Source organism: Sphaerodactylus townsendi, linkage group LG14 (assembly GCF_021028975.2).
Source record: "Sphaerodactylus townsendi isolate TG3544 linkage group LG14, MPM_Stown_v2.3, whole genome shotgun sequence".
Lineage (NCBI taxonomy): Eukaryota > Metazoa > Chordata > Lepidosauria > Squamata > Sphaerodactylidae > Sphaerodactylus > Sphaerodactylus townsendi.
Window position 1 is genome coordinate 41,888,767 of NC_059438.1, and position 18,533 is coordinate 41,907,299.

Sequence of the window (18,533 nt, forward strand, 5' to 3'; positions counted from 1 at the left end):
GCAGAGAGAACTTCAGGCTTCAAATTGAAGACCGCTCTGCTCCGCCCTCAGGCTGCGCACGCAACATCGCCTATGAGGAGGCGGAATAAGCTCCCCTTTTCTATTGTATTGCGCACGCGCCGGGAGTGATAAAAAGATAATGATTTTTTAAAATGAAATAATTTAAAATCTGTCACATCGCCCCTCTTTAAGAGTCTCCGAATATCTTTATTGTGGTATCTGTTTGGGGTAAAACCTCTTCAAGCCCCACAGCGGGACCCGCCTCTATTCCATCTATCCTTCACCTGGCTTCCGAGGCGCATACATGCCGTCTATTCTTCTATTAATCTATTTTATCCTTACAACCTCCCTGCAAGGTAGTCCGAAAGAAGGCCAAGGGCAGCCATTGAGCTCCCGGGCGGAAGACGGGCGCGTGCGGCGTCCTGTGACGTCACGGCTTTGCAGCTTCCGCCCTCGCGAAGAGACTGTTGAGGTAAGGAAAATTGCCTGCTTGCTTTCCCGTTGAAGCCGGAAAGTTTTGAGCCGCGTGGCCTCCCTCCCTCCCTCCCTCCCTCTTTCCTCCGCGGATGAGGAGCAGCCGTGGGGCTCGGCCTCCGCCGGTTAACGCTCCCGGCCGCGGGCACCATGGTACATCCCAGCGGCTGCCCGCCCGCCCCTCCCTTGCAGGGTCGGTTTTCTTGGTCCGACCTCCTTAATTCGAGTTCTCCGGAGTAAGTAAGGGCCACGGAGTTTGTTACTTAGGAGTAAGGCAGCACCTTTGCCGGGGGTGGAGGCAGTGGTGGGATCCAAAAATTTTAGTAACAGGTTCCCATGGTGGTGGGATTCAAACTGTGGCGTAGCACCAATGGGGCTGGGCGGGGCGCGACGTGGGCGTGGCCGGGCATTCCGGGGGCAGGGCATTCCTGGGCGGGGCTGTGGCAAGGACGCATCCGCTGCGCCGGTCCTTGGGCGGGAAACTAATGCACGCAGGCGCAGGCTGCCACGCGCACCGGTGCACCTCCTGCTAGACTGCTTCAAGTTCTGCGCGCTACTGCTGGGAGGAGGGGCGTAACTAGGGCAAAAATCACGTGGCAAAATCACCCATTAGTAACCCCCTCTCGGCACACACAAATAATTAGTAACCTACTCTCGGGAACCTGTGAGAACCTGCTGGATCCCACCTCTGGGTGGAGGCCGCGTCTGTGCGTGTCCCGCCCGCCTTTCGTCCTTCGCCTCCAAGCAGCACTATGGCTGGTGTGAACCCTCCATCGCCACTCTTCTGAGTGTAAATTTCCAGTGTAAAAAAAAAAGGAAGGAGTTGAGTTAAAAAGGTGTGAATCTGATCATAACTTTTCCAAATGTGAATTCTCTATAATATGTAGTTGGCTAGTGCAGAATTAGCGGTGAGCAGGGCTGAAGGGTCCTAATTTAAAATGGCGGCGCGTGGGTGCCGCCTCCTGTTCAGTGGCTGTGGACCTGGTGTCATCCATGCCGGCGCCGGCCTCTCCTTGGTGAGCTCTGGCCCCACCTATGAGGCAGGTCACACTTTGGATTTGGTCTTCTTAACTATTGTAACTTGCTCTACACGGGCCTTCCTTTGCAGTTGATCCGGAAGTGAAACTGGTCCCAACCTGCGGCGGTGCGGCTCCTCACAGGTGGCTCACGCTTTGGATTTGGTTGATAAGGTCGTATCCTCTGTGGACAGAGTGCCATGGTCTGACCATTATGCCCTGAAAGTTCAGATGGGCTTGCCACGCCAACCCTGTCTAGGCGACAGGCTGGTTTTTGTCCACCCGCAGCGACTTATGGATCCTGTTGGATTCCTGAATGCTCTGCGGGACCCTGAGCCCATTGATGAGCAGGTGGAAGACTGGAATTCCAGGCTCTCCGATGCCATTGAGGTGATTGCTCCCTGGCGTCCTCTGCGCCCCAGTTCTCGGCTGGCTCCTTGGTATACTGAGGAGCTACGCCAAATGAAAAAGGAGCACAGAGGTCTAGAGTGAGTATGGAGGAAGTCTCTTGGTGAGGCCGCGTGTACTTTTATTAAGGCCTATGACACTGGTGGCGAACCTATGGCACGGGTGCCAGAGGTGGCACTCAGAGCCCTCTCTGTGGGCACGCGCAAACAGATTCCCCCCACACACATCTAGGCTGGCCTGGGCTCGATTATTAGCATTAAACCTAAGACCTAGTTTTGGGGAAGCAGTGTAGGTAACCCTGTTAAGCGCTGTTAAACCCCACTGATTTTCATGGGAAGAACTAACGCGCGATCCTTTACCTGGGAGTAAGCTCGGTTGCTGGCAATGGGGCTTGCTTCTGAGTAAACCCTCCTAGGGTTGTGATTCACCCGTTGGAAGAGTTGCATGGTTGCTACAAAGCAAAGCCACCAACTACCACCAAGCTTACTCCCAAGTAGTGCACGCCTTGGAGCCAACCGTTTTTTCTAAATTAAAACCTCAGTATTCAGGTTAAATTGCCGTGTCGGCACTTTGCGATAAATAAGTGGGTTTTGGGTTGCCATTTGGGCACTCGGTCTCGAAAAGGTTCGCCATCACTGGCCTATGAGATGGCGGCAAAGAGGGATTACTTCTCATCCTCTCTCGCATCCGCTAGCTCCCGCCTAGCACAATTATTTCGAATTATTCGGTCAGATTTCTCCTCTGCCATGAATTCCTTTGAGCCAGTCACTCTCCCCCTCTGCAGATAGTTTTATTTCCTTACTCAATCCATGGGGGGAAGAGGGGTCCAAATTCGGTATGGAGTATCTGTAGGGGAGAGGGAGGAGTGTTCCCTGTGGGCCTTTTGGTTTGCCAAAAAACATTTTCATTAAGCTGCATTTCTTCCCACAGGGCTAAAAATCCTTGAAGAGGAGAATCTCTGGGAAGCTGCAATTTTGAGAAGCCACGCACGCTGCTTTAAGGTAAAAAGCAGAAGCCACTGGAAGCTATATCAGTGTGTTTTGTCAGTCAATCAATATTTTATGTCGGTCAAAGACCAGAAAATATCAAATATAAAATATAAAATCCAGATAGTACATTTCCAGACCAGATACAAAATAAAATTGAGGTACCGGTAACCAGTTTCCAAAGACCGTTTGTCCAAACTATAATATAAGTTCAAGTTAAAAACTGGAATAAAATTTGAATAAAAGATAAAATCATTGATCCAAAGTTCCTATTTTTATTGCCCTACTTGTCCATGCCTTTTAACCACATAAGCACTAAATTTCGCCACCTCTGGTTATACTATATCAGTGTGTTTTGTGCATATGGTCTCGTCTTGCATGTCGTACGCAGGGCTAACCTATGGTGCTCCAGATGTTCATTGACTACAATTCCCCTCAGCCCCTGCCAGCATGGCCCTATCATAGAGTATCAAACTAGAACTCTGAAGACCCAGGTCCAAATCTCCACTCTGCCATAGAAGCTTGCTGTGTGATCTTGACCTGATCACTCACTCTGAGCCTAACCTACCACACAAGGGTGTTGTGAGGATAAAATGGAAAAGCGAATGATATCAGCCTTACTTTAAGGGAATTGGTGTTTTTTTTATTTTCCAGGTGCTTTTGTTATGTCAAAAACATTTAATGGAGGAAATCCAGGCCAAGATGTTTTGCCTTTGATTCTCTGTGATGAAGGCTCCCAACTTAGGAACTGGGGCTTATTGGCCACTGGCATTCTTGGGGGCTCATTGGTCGTACTGTATTCGATTGCCACCCCATTCGTTGCTCCAGCCCTGAGGAAGCATTGTCTGCCGTTTGTACCTGCTACTCCAAAGCAAATTGACAATGTCTTGAGTGCGTTGAAGGGAAGAAGCGGATCCTTGGTGGACATAGGTAGCGGTGATGGACGCATCGTAAGTTCAGAGACAACTGGTGGCTTCTTTGGCGGGGGGCAGAGCCAAGCGAGAGAATGCTGAGGCATTTGGCACCATGTTGAAGGTGTTTATTTGATTTTCAGATGGTTTAGAATTGCCAAGTATTTACAAATGCAAACAGTTCACAATAGGGATGTACCTAAAATCTTAACAACGTAAATTGTCTGTGTGCCAAGTGACGTCAAGTCACAGTCAACTTGTGCAACCCTGTAGGGTTTTCAAGAAGAGACTTAGGCTGATTCTGCATAGGCAACACGGGGTCATGGGACCGGTTTCTGTTGCTGTGTCCCCCTTTGCAGGGTGACTGCAGGGGCCAGCCAGGATCCCTGGGATCCCAGAGGCAGGAGGCAGCACCATTTGCACAGAAACACTGTGCGAACTGCCCAGCCAAGAATCCCCCCACGTACCTACATGGCATGGCAGCCGGTATCCACTCTCAATGGCAGCCGCCTGGGGAATCCACCATAATGGTGGACGGAAGTAGGTGGGGATTGAACACTTCCTGCTTGCCATAGTTCGCACAGGAAGCGTTCGCAGCCCGGGTTAAAGGGGAAAAGACACTAATGTAGCCATTTTAGTTTAACCTGGGTTCCCACCAATGAAACGGGTTAGAAGTGTTTGGGGGACAAGTTCCGTGGGAACCCCCTCACACCCAAAAGCTTTTAAAAAGGGCCTCAACCCGTTTTACGTGGCCTGTGCAGAATCACCCTTTCTGATTCAGTCAGAAGAAGTTCAGTCACAAGAAATGCTGATTCAGTCACAAGAAGAAAAAATGGAAGGGGTGGGAGAAAGGTGGTGCTGCAGTCTCCAGTGGAGATGCATGCTGGTTTTCCAGGTTAAAATGCGGACACGAACATATATGAATCTGCCTCTTGGCCCTTGTTTTATCAAGGTCGACCTTGTCTGCTCAGACTAGCACCTACTCTCCAGGGTCTCAACATGTGCCCTGCCCTCTCAACGGCAGCTGCCAGAGATTAAACTTGGACGCTGCATGCAAAGCAGAGGCTTTTCTACTGAGCCTCTCCTCCCTCTCAGTTTCCAGCTCCTTCTCTTACCTGTAATCTGGGAATCCTCACCTCCCACTGGCCAATCTTATATAATGGTGATTATCACTTTCTGCATGCAAAGCAGATTCTCTTCCACTGAGCCACAGCCTCTTCCCAACACGGCTGCCACGGTTGCGAGAGGATCTAAATAACTGCTTCTTTTGGAGCAGCAGTGGTGTAGGAGGTTAAGAGCTCGTGTATCTAATCTAGAGGAACCGGGTTTGATTCCCAGCTCTGCCGTCTGAGCTGTGGAGGCTTATCTGGGGAATTCAGATTAGCCTGTGCATGCCCAGACACGCCAGCTGGGTGACCTTGGGCTAGTCACAGCTTCTCGGAGCTCTCTCAGCCCCACCTACCTCACAGGGTGTTTGTTGTGAGGGGGGAAGGGCAAGGAGATTGTCAGCCCCTTTGAGTCTCCTGCAGGAGAGAAAGGGGGGATAAAATCCAAACTCTTCTTCTTTTGACAAGCTAAAACTCTGTCCTACAGAGACACGCATACACTGCTGATGAACAGATTGGCAGATAAAAATTTAAGTATAAAGTTGACCATTGCTTGAACAACTGAAAAAGCATTTATGTTATGGCTAAAAACTGAAGCGCCTTTACTGAAGCATAAAGACTACTGTATACTGGTGATGTTTGGAATTATTTTCTATGTGGTCCCTAAGTTTGGCCCTTGAATAGGGTGTGCTGCAGTGAGCCCATGTCTGCTGCTCAAGGGAAAATCAAATTCTCCTCTTATAGGTAATCGCAGCTGCAAAAGTCGGTTTCAAAGCCGTTGGATATGAGCTGAATCCCTGGCTAGTGTGGTATTCCCAGTACCAAGCTTGGAAAGCAGGAGTGCATCATAATACTAAGTTTTACATTTCAGACTTATGGAAGGTACGTCTTTCTGAATAGCATTTGCAGTGATACAAATTAAACATGGTGAACAGAAACCAGTGCAACACTGGGCATCTTGCTATATAATTGAGCAGCGTTTTCCCGATGACAAACCAGAAAAAGCGAAGGTCTCTGGGAGATGTAGTTCAGAGGCTGCCACTTCTCATGTACAGAGGGGCTGATGGGACTACAACTCCCAGACTCCTCAATCAGCCAGTAACCTTCTTAAAGCTCTGGGGTCCTTTCAGGGCTGTCTTATTTGCCTGAGCCACTCTCAAGTAAGTCAGCAGTGAGTCCTCACCAGTGGCTAGGACTGAACAGGTGACCCCACCCCAGGCTGTTTTGGGGAAGGGAGGAAGACCTCGTATGTGGAGCGCCTCCGGCTGAAGCACTGAGAGCAAGGCTGTGGGAGGCCTCACCTTCCCTCCCAGAGCACCTCAGGCAAGCTACCAAGAATTGCGCGGGGGGGGGGGGGGGGTAGAGAAAGAGAGAGTTGGAGTGGGGGCAAAAAGAGGATAAGTGTCGGGGGTTGCAGAAAGAGAGAGCTAAGGCAGGCGGCCAGAAAGAGAGAACAAAATCTGGGGTAGGATGGCTGAGGATCTCTTTTATTACATACTCTCCTGTCCTTTATATTCTGAAATAAGGAAAAGGTTTTTGGAGCCAATACTACCTAGGACAGCCTTTTTGTCCGATGATGAGAAACTGATTTTCTTATTATCTGATATGGATTCCTATGTTTCTTATAAGATGGCTCTCTTTGCCCTGGCAGCTAGGAAATTACGAGCAAAGTATTTAAAGCGCTGTTTGAACTGATTTTCCAAAGTACTGGAGATTAACTTAGACGAGCTGAAGAAGCTGCAAAAACATCTGACGTATTTGATGGGGTATTTTAATTTAGAGATTGCGAACACTAATAATTTATATTTTAATGTAAAACTAAATTATTGTTTTAATTTAAATTATTGTTTTAACTAAGTTACTGTTTTAACTGCATGTATCTCTGTATTGTTATAGCCAATGGCTCAAACAATAAATACTTGACTGACTGACTGACTGGGTAGGATGGCAGAAACAGAGAGAACAGAGAGCTGGAGTCAGAAAAGAGAAAAAGAGCTGGGGCAGCAGGGCAGAAAGAGAGAACTGTGGTCGGAGGCCAGAAAGAAAGTGGGGGTATTAAGGCAAAAATGGAGACGATTAAGAGAAGGGATGGCAGAGTGAGAGGCAGAGAAGAAAGGGGAGAACAGAAGGGAAAGGGTGGGGGCCGTGTCATCCTGACTTGCGGTTTCCCACTCGCTAGAGCCCATTGTCCGTTTTCACACAGCAGGCACCCCATCTTCACAGCCACCCTTCCAGCTCCCCACTCCAACCTTGCAGACTAAGGGGCAGGGGTTCCTATGAAGGTGGAGAGAGGCACCCTGCTGCCCCTCCTTAGCAAATCTGGGATGTGGGGTGGAGGAGGGCACAATTTCAGTATTTGCACCAAGCGCCATTTCCTGTAGATATACCCCTTCCATGTCTCTTGCCCTGAGAGAATTAATTTTCTAGAGCCTGTTGTATATATTTTTTTGCATCATGGGCTTTATTGCTTACTATTCTAGGGCAGTGATGGCGAACCTTTTTAAGACCGAGTGCCCAAATTGCAACCCAAAACCCACTTATTTATCGCAAAGTGCCAACCCGGCAATTTAATCTGAATGCTGAGGTTTTAGTTTAGAACAGGGGTAGGGAACCTGCGGCTCTCCAGATGTTCAGGAACTACAATTCCCATCAGCCCCTACCAGCATGGCCAATTGGCCATGCTGACAGAGGCTGATGGGAATTGTAGTTCCTGAACATCTGGAGAGCCGCAGGTTCCCTACCCCTGGTTTAGAAAAAACCGGTTGGCTCCCTCTTACTCCGCCCCACCCGCTCGAGCAAGGGCCAGCCTGCTCTAGCCTCCAGCAAGTCCTGCGTGCACTGCTGTGTGCCTCTCTAGCATCTGTGCCTCCTCTGCCCCCCCCCCCCCTCGGGCAGAAGCACAGGCACCAGGCCCGCCAGCCGAGTCCTCCCTGCTCACCAAGGTGTGCACATGCCGTGCTCAGTGGCCCAGGCCAGCCTAGATGTGTGTGTGTGGGGGGGTGGTGTTGATTTTCCGCCCCCCACATGACAAACTCTGTGTGTGCGTGCCCACAGAGAGGGCTCCGAGTGCCACCTCTGGCACCCGTGCCATAGGTTCCCCATCACTGTTCTAGGGTAAAATTCCAGTGAAGTTGTTCAAGCCAGAAGCAAAGCAACACCTTCTGCTCACCTCTTTGTGTCTATCTTAGCTCATACAGCTCTTCACAGCATTTGATCTAATTTGACACATCCCCTCGATTGCTAAATGTTTCCACTTTTGCCTTTGCAATAAACTCTTTTCCCTTCAGCATGTAACCGGACTCCTTGTTCATTCATGGCAGGACTGTTTTGCCTGATTTGCTTAGCTGTCTAGTCTCTTAAACCTCTTTCCCTGTCTCGATAACGTGCCACCAGTAGCACAGAATCACAAGCTCTGATTACAGACCAGGAAATGAAGACCATGGATGCAGGCCATTGCAACTATTAATTAATTAATTAGGTTTTGGCTGCCCTTCCCCAAACAAGCTCAGCGCAGCTTACAGCAAAGAATTGACAACGTCATACAATAAGCCTATCAAAATGCCATAACGTTTCCTTAATACATAGTACCTTGGTGCCATTGAATTCGAGGATAAAACAGAGAGGGCCTATCAGAGATGAAACTCTGCACTGAATGTATGTTTAACACCTGCAGAGTCTCGTGGATCGTAGATGACAGGTATTTCTTTTGGTCGTAACTGCGTATGCATAGGTTTGGCAAGCCCATGCATTGAGAGGGCAAAAATTAACATCTGGTTTTTGTTGTTGTTGTTGTTTCTTATAGGTCAGTTTTTCCCAATATACAAATGTGGTTGTTTTTGGAGTGCCCCAAATGGTAAGTTTCAGATTTTCTACTATCAGTTGTCTGGACATGCAGAATGTGCTAAAATGCTTGATAATTAATAGATGTGGTAGAATAAGAGAAACTGGAAGACCTGATCACAAACTCATCTAACCACTTTGCTTTTCTTTATATCTTATTTCCATCACAAGGAATCCACTGGTGGGGATAACACCTATTGACATCTTTCTCTTTAAACAGTGGCAGTCAAAAATGTTGGATGGAATGGTCAAAGACGGGGATGTTCACTGGAAATCTACTTTTTTTTCCTAACACAATCTTCTCTTACCCAGTTTTTCATAATATTTTGGTCAATGTCCCTTCTTTCTAATTACTGGGATGTTTCGCATGTGGATTCCAGGCAGACATCAAAATGCTTTAGAGTTTTTTCAATGCTAGATGCTAGAGAGGCACAGAGCAGCAGTGGTGTAGGAGGTTAAGAGCTTATATATCTAATCTGGAGGAACCGGGTTGGATTCCCAGCTCTGCCGCCTGAGCTGTGGAGGCTTATCTGGGGAATTCAGATTAGCCTGTACATTCCCACACACGCCAGCTGGGTGACCTTGGGCGAGTCACAGCTTCTCGGAGCTCTCTCAGCCCCACCTACCTCACAGGGTGTTTGTTGTGAGGGGGGAAGGGCAAGGAGATTGTCAGCCCCTTTGAGTCTCCTGCAGGAGAGAAAGGGGGGATATAAATCCAAACTCTTCTTCTTCTCTTCTTCCTTTGGGGGAACAGATGTCATCCTATTTGCTATTATATTATATAATTAATAGATGTGGTAGAATAGGAGAAACTGGAAGATATATATATATATATTATATACTATACAGCAGGGGTCTTCAGCTTTTTGAACCTGTGGGCATCTTTTGGATTCTGACACAGGATGATGGGTACAACTATAAAATGGCTGCCACAGGAGGCGGAGCCAATTGAACATGGCTGCTGCAGGGGGGACAGCCACGTAGAGAAAGGCCAGCTGCAGGAGAAAAGGGGTAACACTGGGAAAAAGGAGTGAGTGAAAATAAAGCCAACACTGGTGGCAGCTGCCAATGAAACAATATTTTAATTTGCACAGCAGTCAGATCCCTGGTGGCCAATCAGAAGCCTTGCTGGGCAAGAGCCCACAGGTTCCCTCCCACCTTCTAAAAGTGCTCAGTAATGACAAGAAAGTAGAGAAGAGAGTTTGGATTTATAATTCCGCTTTTCTCAACTCTAAGGAGACTCAAGGCAGCTTACAAACTCCTTCCCTTTCTCTCTCCACAACAGACGCCGTGTGAGGTAGGTGGGGTTGAGAGAGTTCTTGAGAGAAATGTGACCGGCCCAAGGTTAGCCAGCAGGCTTCAAGTGCAGGAGCAGGGAAACAAACTGGCTCTCCAGATTAGAGTTTGCCACTGTTAACCACTACACCATGCTGGCTCTCGGATGTTCAGCAAATCAATTATTTTAATTCTTCAACATCCCTCTTCATTTGCAATTCTTCAGATTCTTTGATTCTTGCCTCTACTGTGAAAGTCCGTGCTCGTTCTGTTCCATAGTCTCCAGCTTCATTTCCTAATGATTTTGCAGTCCCTGGGGCTTCTCTGCCAAGACCATTCACAACTTAACACGGTCATGTAGCTCTTCAGTGTTTCATATCTGTATTCTATGCCTTCACGCCGTGTCCTCCACACCACCAAAAATGCTTTTTGTTCCTTCTCAGATGCTGCAACTTGAGGAAAAGCTTGGAGAAGAACTCCAGCTGGAAGCCAAAGTCATTGCGTGTCGTTTCCCTTTCCCCTGTTGGAAGCCGAGTCATACTGTCGGAGAGGGTATTGACACAGTGTGGGGATATAATTCAGACTCTTTCCGAATGGGAGAGAAGCCGGCAGAGCTATGACCAAGCATACTCCTGATTACTTGAAGTTTCATGCGTATTGTTCCAGTGACTTTGGGTTTGATGCAAACATATGCAAGATGAAGCAGGATTGTGCCAGTGGATCTTCTGTGCTTCCCCCCAGAAACCCCCAGTGTACCCCCAAATCACAAAGTGATGTTCATGGGACTTTCTTGAACAGGAACTGTACCGAGGTGGAGGAAATGGGAATATCCACTAGTGCACGCTCCTTGAATGGCATAAGTCTGGATCCAACCCATTGAATTATGAATGTAATTGTTTTCTAGATAGACACAATTCTATTAGTTTAATGAGAACTATTCAGAAGTAATACTGGGCGGGGGAGGGGGTGCAGTTCACAAGCATTACTTGTGTCTGGTGTCCTAAAAAAATCAAGGAAGACTTCAGCCCTGCAAAATGCAGGTACCTGGGGTTTTTTTTCCCTAGTGATGGTTCAGATTTGTACAGTAAAACGTACCCACCCCAAACTCTGAAAAAGCTCTAGGGTAAAACAGAAATTGAACACAATTTTTAAAAGTTGCTAAAATTGTAAGATGTGATGATAAAAACATTCAAAGTGGAACAGTGTTTTTAATAAACTCTTTAATGTATAGCAAAATGTAATAAAGTTGTGTTTAAAATTGTGTCTTCCAATATCTGATTTTTTTCTTAGAGCATTTTGATTGTGTATAACTGAAGAGGTGATGTTTTAATATAAAGTTTATTCCTTCCCCCATTTTGTGGTAACCCTGCGTGCCCTCCTTTTGATTCAGTTTCATTACATACATACAAGACATACAAGATTCATTACATACATATAAAACATACAAGATTCTTGAAAAAAGTGTGCCCAAGAATAGTTTGGTGGGAGGTCAAAACATATTATGGGAACAATACGTAAGTGTAAAACACCAGAAGCCTTAACTACATGTACTGTATTTTTTAAAATGAAAATTATTTAACTTATGTGTGAGTTTTCAAGTCACAACTGTCTTATAGCGTTTTCATAAGGATTTCAAGGCAAGAGATATTCAGAGATGGATTGCCTGCATTTACATAACAAAGAGTTCTGAAAGGACTGTGAATAGTCTAAAATCACTCAGAAGACTTTATGTGGCAAAGCAGGGAATCAAATTTGGTTCTATGGATTAAGTTTTATGCTCTTAGCAACTACAGCATACTGCCTCTTAATTTGTGGGGTGTTGTGTGGTTTCCGGGCTGCATGGCCGTGTTCTAGGAGCATTTTCTCCTGACGTTTCGCCTGCATCTGTGGCGGCATCTTCAGAGGATCATCCACTGAAGATGCCAGCTACAGATGCAGGCAAAACGTTAGGAGAGAATGCTGCTAGAACACGGCCATGCAGCCCGGAAACCACACAACGCCCCAGTGATTCTGGCCATGAAAGCCTTCGACAGTACTCTTCTAATTTATTAGAGGGCTTTGATAAAATAAAAGCTTCATCAAAATGAAGATAACACTGTTTTCCTTCAGAGCAATTATATTGTATTACTTTTGCCCTGTGCAGACCTGGATGGCCAAGGTTAACCCAAACTCTTTAACATGTCAGAAGTTAAGCAGGGCTGGTCGTGGTTAGTATTTGGATTGGAGACAACCAGTATTTGGATGAGAGCAGAGGTGGGATCCAACCAGTTCTCACCACTTCTCTAGAAGTGGTTACTAATTTTTTCTGAGTGCCGAGAAGGGGTTACTAAAGCAACTTCCCTGCCCAATAGGGACTGGAGGTGCGTGTGTGCGGCGGCGCCACTGTTTGAATCCCACCACCATCGGAACCTGATATTAAAATTTTTGGATCCTACCACTGGATGAGAATCCAGGGTTGCTACAGAAAGCCAAGCAATGGTAAACATTCTCAAAACAACTCTTGCCTTGAAAACCCTCTGGAGTCATCAAAATTCAGCTGGGACTTGCTGGCACGTTCCATTTCCACCACTTTTACCCTGCGGTGCGCTAGGGACTTAAAACAAAACATGAAAGCTTAACATTCAGGGACATCCCAAAAGAATACAGATCCCTGCAGTCCGTTTATCCTGTGTGTCTGTGGGAAGCAGGAGGTACCAGAGGAGAAATACAGGGCTGTGTGCTCCCATGTGACATTTCTGCTGACGCCTACTGTGCTCTTGGAGCGCTACAAATAGCTCTACTATCTCTCTTTTCCCTCGAAGGCAGCCTTTTCTCCTTCAGAAGTCACCTGCTCTGTAGATGCAGCCTTTCTGTTCCTGCAGCAAAGAATCCGTGCTGGAGGAAAACCAAGTACCCAAAACAAAAACCATACAACATTTTTAACAGGACCAGCCAAAACTACACCAAACAGCATGCAAGCTTTTGAGTTCTTCAGAAGTCTTCATCAAGCCGGATGTTAACAAACAGATGGGGAGGGGATTATGTTTCAGGCCATGATCTTAAGGCCTTGACTCTGCATTCAGTGTAGAACACTATGCATGTAGGAACAGAGAAAGGTATGTTATGTGGAGCTGATGGTGAGAAGCACCTTGTAAGGAATTCCATGGAAGCAGAAATAAAAGGCTTTTTGGGTGTAAAAGTCCGTTTATTAAGACATCTTAGAAAGCTCACGTACACGTAGTGGCAGGAATGACACTTCCCGCCAGAAGCACAGGTTATAACACCATTCACCCCATCCCCCCTTCCTGCTTCCCATGGGAACGGAGTCCTCATCTCCCGCGCAAAGATAAAGTCTCCGCCGACGAAGCTGGCCCATCGCCCGGGCTGTGGAATGCACTCAAGGTTACTTCACCATCAACACCATTGAATCCTTTACACACCTGTGGTCTTCCTCCGTAATCCTTCGACACCAACTGGCCGATTTAGTATTTTATAAAACAAAACCTAAAAGAGCCTAAGAGAGTTGTTAGATATTCTGAAAAATGTTCCACCCTGCAAAAATGCACCTCAGTTAATACAGATCAACATATGCAAACCGTAATAATATTGACAAAGTGTGTGCTCATTACTCATTCCTTATTCAGATCTCCATCCAATGTGATGGTTTGTTATTAAATGTCCACCTCATCTGTCCAAGAATAAAGAAATCAGTTGGTTCTGAAGTGATCTTGACTGATGTAAATACTGAAAGTAGTTTAATCTCTTTTGGCACTTCGTTTATCCTGAAGAGGAAAAACATCATTTTTGGTACTTCGTATATCCTGAGGGAGAGGGAAAACACCCATCTTGGCACTTCATGTATCCTGAGGGAGAGGGAAAACACCAATCTTGGTACTTCATGTATCCTGAGGGAGAGGGAAAACACCAATCTTGGTACTTCATGTATCCTGAGGGAGAGGGAAAACACCAATTTTGGTACTTCATGTATCCTGAGGGAGAGGGAAAACACCAATCTTGGTACTTGTAATGAACTAGTAAAGTCCAGGCAAAAGTAACCGTTCTCAGTTCTTTATTGTACTGGCAGTCATAGTCGAATACAGGCAATGCAAAAAAATCCAAGGACAGATCACACACACCAACATCATCCTGACAGTACTTCATGTATCCTGAGGGAGAGGGAAACCGCCAATCTTGGTACTTCATGTATCCTGAGGGAGAGGGAAAACACCAATCTTGGTACTTCACGTATCCTGAGGGAGAGGAAAAACACCAATCTTGGCACTTCATGTATCCTGAGGGAGAGGAAAAACACCAATCTTGGCACTTCACGTATCCTGAGGGAGAGGGAAAACACCAATCTTGGCACTTCATGTGTTCTGAGGGAGAGGGAAAACACCAATCTTGGCATTTCATGTATCCTGAGGGAGAGGCGAAAACACCCATCTTGGCACTTCATGTATCCTGAGGGAGAGGGAAAACACCAATCTTGGCATTTCATGTATCCTGAGGGAGAGGGAAAACACCAATCTTGGCATTTCATGTATCCTGAGGGAGAGGCGAAAACACCCATCTTGGCACTTCATGTATCCTGAGGGAGAGGAAAAACACCAATCTTGGCACTTCATGTATCCCGAGGGAGAGGGAAAACACCAATCTTGGTGCTTCATGTATCCTGAGGGTGAGGGAAAACACCAATCTTGGTACTTCATGTATCCTGAGGGAGAGGGAAAACACCAATCTTGGCATTTCATGTATCCTGAGGGAGAGGGAAAACACCAATCTTGGCACTTCATGTATCCTGAAGAGAGGGGAAACACCCATCTTGGTACTTCACATATCCAGAGGGAGAGGGAAAACACCAATCTTAGTACTTCACATATCCTGAGGGAGAGGGAAAACACCAATCTTAGTACTTCATGTATCCTGAGGGAGAGGCGAAAACACCCATCTTGGCACTTCATGTATCCTGAGGGAGAGGGAAAACACCAATCTTGGCACTTCATGTATCCTGAAGAGAGGGGAAACACCCATGTTGGCACTTCATGTATCCTGAGGGAGAGGGAAAACACCCATTTTGGCATTTCATGTATCCTGAGGGAGAGGGAAAACACCAATCTTGGCATTTCATGTATCCTGAGGGAGAGGCGAAAACACCCATCTTGGCACTTCATGTATCCTGAGGGAGAGGAAAAACACCAATCTTGGCACTTCACGTATCCTGAGGGAGAGGAAAAACACCAATCTTGGCACTTCACGTATCCTGAGGGAGAGGGAAAACACCAATCTTGGCACTTCATGTGTTCTGAGGGAGTGGGAAAACACCAATCTTGGCATTTCATGTATCCTGAGGGAGAGGCGAAAACACCCATCTTGGCACTTCATGTATCCTGAGGGAGAGGGAAAACACCAATCTTGGCACTTCATGTATCCCGAGGGAGAGGGAAAACACCAATCTTGGTACTTCATGTATCCTGAGGGAGAGGGAAAACACCAATCTTGGCATTTCATGTATCCTGAGGGAGAGGGAAAACACCAATCTTGGCACTTCATGTATCCTGAAGAGAGGGGAAACACCCATCTTGGTACTTCACATATCCAGAGGGAGAGGGAAAACACCAATCTTAGTACTTCACATATCCTGAGGGAGAGGGAAAACACCAATCTTAGTACTTCATGTATCCCTGAGGAGAGGCATGAAAACACCCATCTTGGCACCTCTTCATGTATTGGTCCTGAGGGAGAGGGAAAACACCAATCTTGGCACTTCATGGCATCCCTGAAGAGAGGGGAAACACCCATGTTGGCACTTCATGGCTGGGTCCTGAGGGAGAGGGGAAAACACCCAATTTTGGCATTTCATGTATCCTGAGGGAACCAATCTTGGCATTACAAATCCTGAGGGGAGAGGCTAAAACACCCATCTTGGTAGCTTCATGTATCCTGAGGGGAGAGGAAAACACCCAAATTTGGCACTTCATGTAATCCCGAGAAACACCACTCCAGTACCATAAAATCCTGAGGGGTGGGGAGAGGGAAAACACCAATCTTGGTGCTTCATGTGTCCTGCGGGTGAGGGAAAACACCAATCTTGGTACTTCATGTATCCTGAGGGAGAGGGAAAACACCAATCTTGGCACTTCATGTATCCTGAAGAGAGGGGAAACACCCATCTTGGTACTTCACATATCCTGAGGGAGAGGGAAAACACCAATCTTAGTACTTCACATATCCTGAGGGAGAGGGAAAACACCAATCTTGGTACTTCATATGTCCTGAGGGAGAGAAAAAACACCGATTCATACATCCTGGGGGAGAATAAAAATGCCAATGTTGCTACTTCATGTATCCTGAGGGAGAGGAGAAACACCAATCTTTGCACTTCATATATCCTGAGGGTGTGGGAAAACACCAGTCTTGTTACTTTATATATCCTGAGGGAGAGAAAAAACACCAATCTTAGTATTTCATATGTCCTAAGGAGGAGGAAAAAAACCACAATCTTGGTACTTCATATGTTCTGAGGGAGAGTAAAAACATCCATCTTGACACTTCATATATCCTGAAGAGAGGAAAATTCCAATTTTGGTACTTCATATATCCTGAAGAAGAGAAAAAACATTGATTTTGGTACTTCATATATACTGTGGAAAAGGAAAAACACCTTATTTTGGCATTTCATATATCCTGAGGGAGAGGAAAAACACCAATTTTTGGAACTTCACATATCCTGAGGGAGTGGGAAAACACCAATTTTGCTACCTCATATTATCCTGATGTTTCCATACCTGAATTCTAACCAGCCTGCTCCAGTCTGTTTAGGAAACTGTTTTGATACACATTATTACAGTGATGGCGAACCTATGGCACGGGTGCCAGAGGTGGCACTCGGAGCCCTCTCTGTGGGCACTCGCACACAGAGTTCGTCATGTGGGGGGCGGAAAATCACACCCACACCCCCGCACGCACACACACATCTAGGTTGACCTGGGTCAATGAGCTCGACGTGCACACACCACGGTGAGCAGGAAGGACTCGGCTGGCAGGCCTGGTGCCTGTGCTCTGAGTGGCTGCTGCGCGAGGGGGGAGGGTGCAGAGGAGGCAGAGATGCTAGAGAGGCACAGAGCTGTGCTCATGGGACTTGCTGGAGACTAGAGCAGGCTGGCCCCTGCTCCAGCGGGTGGAATGAAGGAAGAGGGAGCTAACTGGGTTTTTCTAAACTAAAACCTCAGCATTTAGGTTAAATTTCTGGGTTGCAATAAATAAGTGGGGTTTAGGTTGCAATTTGGGCACTCGGTCTCAAAAAGGTTCGCCATCACTGCATTATTATATCAAATTTCAGTGTTGAGGCTCTAGGACATTGTTGAGGCTCTAGGACATTGAGATTTCAAAAAGTTTGCAGTCCAGAATCTGAGAGAATGGGAAATTTTCAGTTTGACTGCTGGGAATTAAACCTTGTGTGGGTCTTAGGACACAAGTAGCTTTCTGGGACATGCTGAAGATTGTAGAAGAGGTCTTGAAGGTAGTGAAAGAGAAAGACAAAGACAAAGGAAGAAGGTAAAACAGAAGGTCAAGAAGCTGTGGAGGTGAGGGCTGGACATTATGTCCTGAGTAGAACTAACCAGGTAGTTCATTATTATTATTATTATTATTATTATTATTATTATTATTATTATTATTATTATTATTATTATTATTATTATTATTATTATTATTATTATTATTATTATACAAAACAGTTACACACAGCAAGCAAGATCAATATGCTGGATTTTGTATTACATCACACGTCGGACACTTCCCAAGCATCTAGGACTGTGTGATGTATCGACGAATAATGCGTGCAGAGCCGAGTAGGGTGGCCTTTTGCAGCTGACATATGGTGATTTTGTCAGCGCCAATTGTTTTTAAGTGCCGTTCAAGATCTTTAGGCACTGCACCCAGTGTGCCGATCACCACTGGGACCACCTTTACTGGTTTGTGCCAGAGTCTTTGTAGTTCAATCCTTAAATCCTCGTATCGTGTAAGTTTTTCCAGTTGCTTCTCATCAATCCTGCTGTCACCAGGAATTGCAACATCAACTATCCACACTTTCTTTTTTTCCACAATCGTGAGGTCAGGAGTATTGTGCTCCAAAACTTTGTCAGTCTGAATTCGGAAGTCCCAGAGTAGTTTTACGTGTTCATTTTCAGTGACCTTTTCAGGTTTGTGATTCCACCAGTTCTTTGTCACAGGCAGATGGTAGTTGTGGCACAAGTTCCAGTGAATCATCTGAGCAACAGTATTATGCCTCTGCTTGTAGTCGGTCTACGCGATCTTCTTGCAGCAGCTAAGTATGTGATCTATTGTTTCGTCTGCTTCCTTGCAGAGTCTGCACTTGGGATCTGTAGTTGACTTTTCAATTCTGGCTTTGATGGCATTTGTTCGAATTGCTTGTTCTTGGGCTGCAAGAATCAAGCTCTCAGTCTCCTTTTTCAAAGTTCCATTTGTGAGCCACAACCAGGTTTTTTCCTTGTCAATTTTGTCCTCAATTTTTTCTAG

At 46.3% G+C, this 18,533-nt stretch overlaps 1 protein-coding gene across 4 annotated transcripts; it reads left to right on the forward strand.

Moving 5' to 3' along the window:
• Positions 1–68: 68 nt before the first annotated feature.
• Positions 69–11,277, forward strand: ATPSCKMT (ATP synthase c subunit lysine N-methyltransferase). Of its 4 annotated transcripts, none has more exons than XM_048515588.1 (6): positions 69–472; positions 2,829–2,899; positions 3,539–3,834; positions 5,646–5,783; positions 8,704–8,754; positions 10,460–11,277. In XM_048515588.1, exons 3-6 carry the CDS (start codon positions 3,550–3,552, stop codon positions 10,634–10,636), a joined length of 651 nt encoding a protein of 216 aa, XP_048371545.1. In that variant the 5' UTR covers positions 69–472; positions 2,829–2,899; positions 3,539–3,549; the 3' UTR covers positions 10,637–11,277. The 4 variants fall into 4 exon arrangements, with proteins under 4 accessions (XP_048371545.1, XP_048371546.1, XP_048371548.1 ...); XM_048515589.1 differs by lacking the exon at positions 69–472 and adding an exon at positions 481–710; XM_048515591.1 differs by lacking the exon at positions 69–472 and adding an exon at positions 1,290–1,310.
• The last annotated feature ends 7,256 nt before the right edge of the window (positions 11,278–18,533 follow it).